This window comes from Pyrus communis, chromosome 13 (assembly GCF_963583255.1).
Source record: "Pyrus communis chromosome 13, drPyrComm1.1, whole genome shotgun sequence".
Classification (NCBI taxonomy): domain Eukaryota; kingdom Viridiplantae; phylum Streptophyta; class Magnoliopsida; order Rosales; family Rosaceae; genus Pyrus; species Pyrus communis.
The window spans coordinates 1,788,249-1,793,129 of record NC_084815.1 but is presented as its reverse complement, the minus strand read 5'-3'; the positions used below and the strand labels follow the sequence as shown (position 1 = coordinate 1,793,129).

General features: G+C 33.3%; 1 protein-coding gene across 2 annotated transcripts; it reads left to right on the top strand.

Moving 5' to 3' along the window:
• The first annotated feature begins 1,439 nt into the window (after positions 1–1,439).
• LOC137713661 (protein TERMINAL FLOWER 1-like) lies at positions 1,440–3,991 on the top strand. Of its 2 annotated transcripts, none has more exons than XM_068452988.1 (4): positions 1,440–1,666; positions 1,819–1,880; positions 2,564–2,604; positions 3,650–3,991. In XM_068452988.1, exons 1-4 carry the CDS (start codon positions 1,469–1,471, stop codon positions 3,865–3,867), a joined length of 519 nt encoding a protein of 172 aa, XP_068309089.1. In that variant the 5' UTR covers positions 1,440–1,468; the 3' UTR covers positions 3,868–3,991. The 2 variants fall into 2 exon arrangements, with proteins under 2 accessions (XP_068309089.1, XP_068309091.1); XM_068452990.1 differs by having other exon boundaries at positions 1,469–1,666; positions 2,564–2,608; positions 3,654–3,867.
• Positions 3,992–4,881: the final 890 nt, after the last annotated feature.

Below are 4,881 nucleotides of genomic sequence, written 5' to 3'. Positions count from 1 at the left end.
GATAATATCGTTTGTTTCAAAAAAATAAAAAAATTCCAAGGGACCCAATTAATATGGGAGGCACACACAAATATAGAGGGTTGGATCACACGAAATATAAGTATAATATGCATGTTGTGATAGCAAAATCTATCGATCTTGTGGAAACAAAATCTATCATCTTCAATCAGGACGAATTTATATCTACAAGACAAAAAAACACATTTGTTCAATGCCAAAGCCACACGTGCCCACGAGGTGAGGGAGGAGGGTATGGCCAATTGATCTTTCATGCCTAAGTCAATTTCTCTAAAAAGAGAGAATTTTAGGGCTTGTATGTGTAGCAAAAGCTTACCAAAAAAATGGTTGAGATGGGCTATTTATAGGGAGGCGGCGGAAATGGTAGGGTTTTGCCCTACATGTGGTAGCTTCCCACTGGGCAGTGCCATCCGTAGGGTAGATGAGGAAAAAATAATCCCAAAGATATTAATTAGCAGATAATATCTTGGAATGACAAGGTATGTATCATTGATTAATTGTGATGAGGATTCCTTACTTGTTTGAGTTGATATTCAATCAAGAATGTATTAATGATAGGGTTAGATGATTAATCCTCTTTTTTAGCAAATTAATCATATTTTAATGTCTTTGACTTTTCTTCCATCCACGAGCAAAGGGGCTTGGTGATGTCATAGTTAGCTACTTAAGCCTCTATGGATGTTGAATGTGGCAATATTTGGAGGTCCTGCCCATTTAATGAGGGCATTATTGTCTTCTTTGGGAAAAAATTCACATGTCGTCTTCAGGATTGTTAGAATTATTTTTGGCTCCACAAATGTTATCAAAAAAAATTCTTGCATACATTCTGTGTATAAAATGTGTATAACATTTCTCTGATTAATTTTTAATTACGTTGTGAGTATAAGCAGTATATATTCTTGCATACAAGCATGTCACTTAATTTTGAGTTTTCTTTTTATTTTTATACACACAATGATATTGTGTGATGAAGTTTGTCTAGCCCACACAATAGGATAGCAATAATTTGATATCGAACTCATCATGTAAGAGTTTAACTTAAGACATTTCACTTACAAGTGGAGAAAAATATAATTAGAATGTAGAGTTGACCACTTAACATTTGAGTTAAATACTCTAATTTTTACAACGGTGAGTCCTCTCAAAAAGGGATTTACAAACTCAATTTAATTCAGCCATTAAACATATAAGAATGGAAGCAAACCACTAAAAAATCTTGATGTGACATAGAGAAAGAAGGGTGGGGAGTTGGGGAGAGTTGCCAGCAATGTCTTTTAGACGTCCATATTCTAATATTCCTATACACTATTCTTCTTCTCTTCTTCTCTCAAAACACATTAGCTAGAGATCTAAAGTAATTAGCTCGCTGTGTACATGAAAACACTATAAATACACCATACAAGGATTCCACTTCCAAGCAATATTAGAAGTACTACTCTCTTCTCTTAAAATGGCAAGAGTCCCGGAGCCTCTAGTTGTTGGGAGAGTGATAGGAGATGTTCTTGATTCCTTCACTCCAACAACACACATGTCTGTCACTTACAACACCAAGCTAGTCTGCAATGGACTTGAGCTCTTTCCTTCTGTTGTCACAGCCAAACCTAGAGTTGAGATTCAAGGAGGGGAGTTGAGATCTTTCTTTACTTTGGTATATATTGTTCTGTTTTTAATGAATTGATTAGTTCTTGTTTATGTTTTACCATCGTTGTATTACTCCCTAACCCTAAGTCTCACCTACTGGCATATAATTTGATGATGTTATTGTTTTGAAGTCCTGTGATAGTTTTCTTAATCTTGCAGGTGATGACGGACCCAGATTGTCCTGGCCCTAGTGACCCTTATCTAAGGGAGCACCTGCACTGGTATATATGCTGAACCTAGTGATCCTTATCTAAACGGAGCACCTGCACTGTGAATTTATTTTCTCTTTATTTATTTATTTTGGGTTACACACTGTGAAATTACTTAACCTAGCTTTAAAGTGGAAGGTTAACCTAGATTCTCATGACGTACCACCATTTCCAAAAGCCCTAGAAACATGTAGGCATTTTCATAAAAAAAGATGATGAAAAAACCTGTCGGCAATATTAGAGACTCCTTCTGTACTTGTTAAGCATCAATCAAAGCTTCATGCTGTAAAGAGCTATGAAGAAGGGAAAATTGTTAAGTACAAAACTAACGAACAAAATTACAGTGTTCTCATGAAGTACCATCATTTCCAAAAGCCCTAAAAACATGTAGGCATTTTCATCAAAAAGATGATGAAAAAACCTGTCGGCAATATTACAGAGTCCTTATGTACTTGTTAAGCATCAACCGAAACTTCAAACTGTAAAGAGCTATAAAGAAGGAAAAATTGTTAAGTACAAAACTAACAAAAATTAGGGTGCGCGGTCTGTACTTGTTATACCACCAATGCACCGTATTTTTGTCCTTGTTTATTTATTTATTTTTTCATATGAGAAAATGAAACAAAAAGAGCTATAAAGAAGGAAAGTTGTCAAGTACAAAACTAACACAAATTTCTCTAATCTGAACTAAACAGGATTGTGACAGACATTCCAGGCACTACAGATGCCGCATTTGGTAAGTCCTACATAAGAGCATTCATAGTGTTTTTTTTTTAAACAATATTATCTATACTAAGGGATAAGGGGTGTGGATTTAGCCTCATAATAAGCTAGCAATAATGTGGTTCAAATTCGTCTTTGGCGAGAATTGAACCTAAGACATCTCACTTACAAGTGAAAAAAAACACTACTTGACCGTAGTACTAAGTGACTAGTGTTTCCTGTTCTTTCAATTGACTAATACATGTCCAAAATAATCTGCGTACAAAATATAACTAAATTATTTACACACATATCTAAACTACTTATTAACAAAATTCTTTTTGTTAATAAAAAAAAAGAGAAAAGACAATTTCTCTCTATTTTCCATATATATATATATATATATATATATTTTTTTTTTTTAAATTATTTTATATTTACACATACACAGTGTTTGGCTTCATCTAGCATATATATTAACAATAAAATTGTCTAGTATATGTGTAATAATATATGCAAAATAATTCATCTAAAAATAAAAGAATATTAATTGATTCAAATTAATTCATCTATATTTTGGATATAAATATAGGTAAATTAGGTTAAAATAATAATAATAATAATAAAAACAATACATGCAAAATGATTTACCTATAAAATATATGAATGTTATTTGATTGACATGATTGGTACTGTTGTGGCATAAATTATAAATATTTTTGTGATAAAAGGTCACTTATCTACCACTTAGTATTATGATCTAGTATCATTCATCTCCATTTGTAAGTGAGAGGTCTTAACGATTCTCGCCAAAGACTAGTTTGAATCACATCATTGTTAACTTATTATGAGGGCTTAGCCCACCTCGTTCTTCTTAATATGAATAATATCGTTTGCTATAAAATAAAATAAAAATAAAAAATAAAAAAAAGTAGGTCACCTATCTATCTACATGGTAATATATATTTTAAATTTGTGTTTTATTTGGATGTTGATAATATTAGATGAGTTTTTGTTTAAGAAACAGGAATTGCATAGGTCTTATGTGTAAAGAACCCTTTAATTAATTGTATTAACAGGAAGAGAGGCGCTGAGCTACGAGATGCCAAGGCCCAACATTGGCATCCACAGGTTTGTGTTTGTTCTCTTCAAGCAGAAACGAAGACAATCAATCAACCCACCTTCCTCAAGGGATTGCTTCAGCACTCGAAGCTTCGCGGCTGAAAATGACCTGGGTCTTCCTGTCGCTGCCGTTTACTTCAATGCGCAGAGAGAAGGTGCAGCTAGAAGACGCTAGCCAGTAGCTACCCAAAACTCCTACATCCATATATTAATCAAATAAATGTGCTTAATTAATATTCTTCCTATTAGGCCACTATTACGTACTTTCATGATGCAGTAACAAGAATAAACTTCACAAGTTAATTAAGAGAGAGAGAGAAGGTACTCCTACTGTGTGTGCTTGACTAAGTAATTTTCTTGCTGTCCAATCAGAATTTATATAGAATTTTCTGAAGGTTTCACGTTGCATCTGATCAGATTTTATGGGGTTCTTAAATGGCTACTCAAAAGAGGCAGATTGTCTGTCCTTCCATTACCATGCTCCTCCCATCCCTCTTATATTATGCGATCATGGTTAAGTCACGTTAATATTTTATATTAATTTTTTATAGAGATAATAAGATAAAAAGCAGTATGAATATAAAATGTTAACGTGCTTTAATCGTGACCGCACAAATAGAAGAGGATGTGAATGACATGGTAAAAGGAGGGCAAACAATCTACCTCCACCCAAAACTCCTCCATCCATATGTATGTTGATTGAATAAAGGAAAAATTAGTATCAAATTCCTAATTACTAATGTTCATTGACTGAAATCTTACTAGTTTTCAGATTTTGATCAAACTCCTTAGCATTAATACAATAATGAATTTACATAATTTTTAAAATAAAAATTAATAATTGATGGGTTGTTTTATTAACATCCCATATATTGTTGAATACACTCCTCATAGTAAATACACCCCTCATCTACTTTTTCAATCAAAATTTATCTTAGTACATCCCACATACTTTCTTGTACTACCCTCACACCCAAACTTTCTACATACACCCCACATTCTTCACATACATTCAACATTCTCTCATTGTTCATTCTCACCACACCTCCAAATTTCAAGACTCTCACTAAACATGTAAATGCTAATTATGAGGTCGACTACATGACATTCGATTGTCGGTTTATTTTACTGGTAGAGGACAAATCCAAAATTTGTATCCCTCTCTGTTACTCTTCTAAAGTCAATCTCA

Coding starts and splice junctions, on each gene's coding strand:
- LOC137713661 (XM_068452988.1), top strand. CDS start 1,469: ATGGCAAGAGTCCCGGAGCCTCTAGTTGTTGGGAGAGTGATAGGAGAT. Junction 1,667..1,818: donor TGAGATCTTTCTTTACTTTG/GTATATATTGTT, acceptor TTAATCTTGCAG/GTGATGACGGACCCAGATTG. Junction 2,605..3,649: donor CACTACAGATGCCGCATTTG/GTAAGTCCTACA, acceptor TTGTATTAACAG/GAAGAGAGGCGCTGAGCTAC.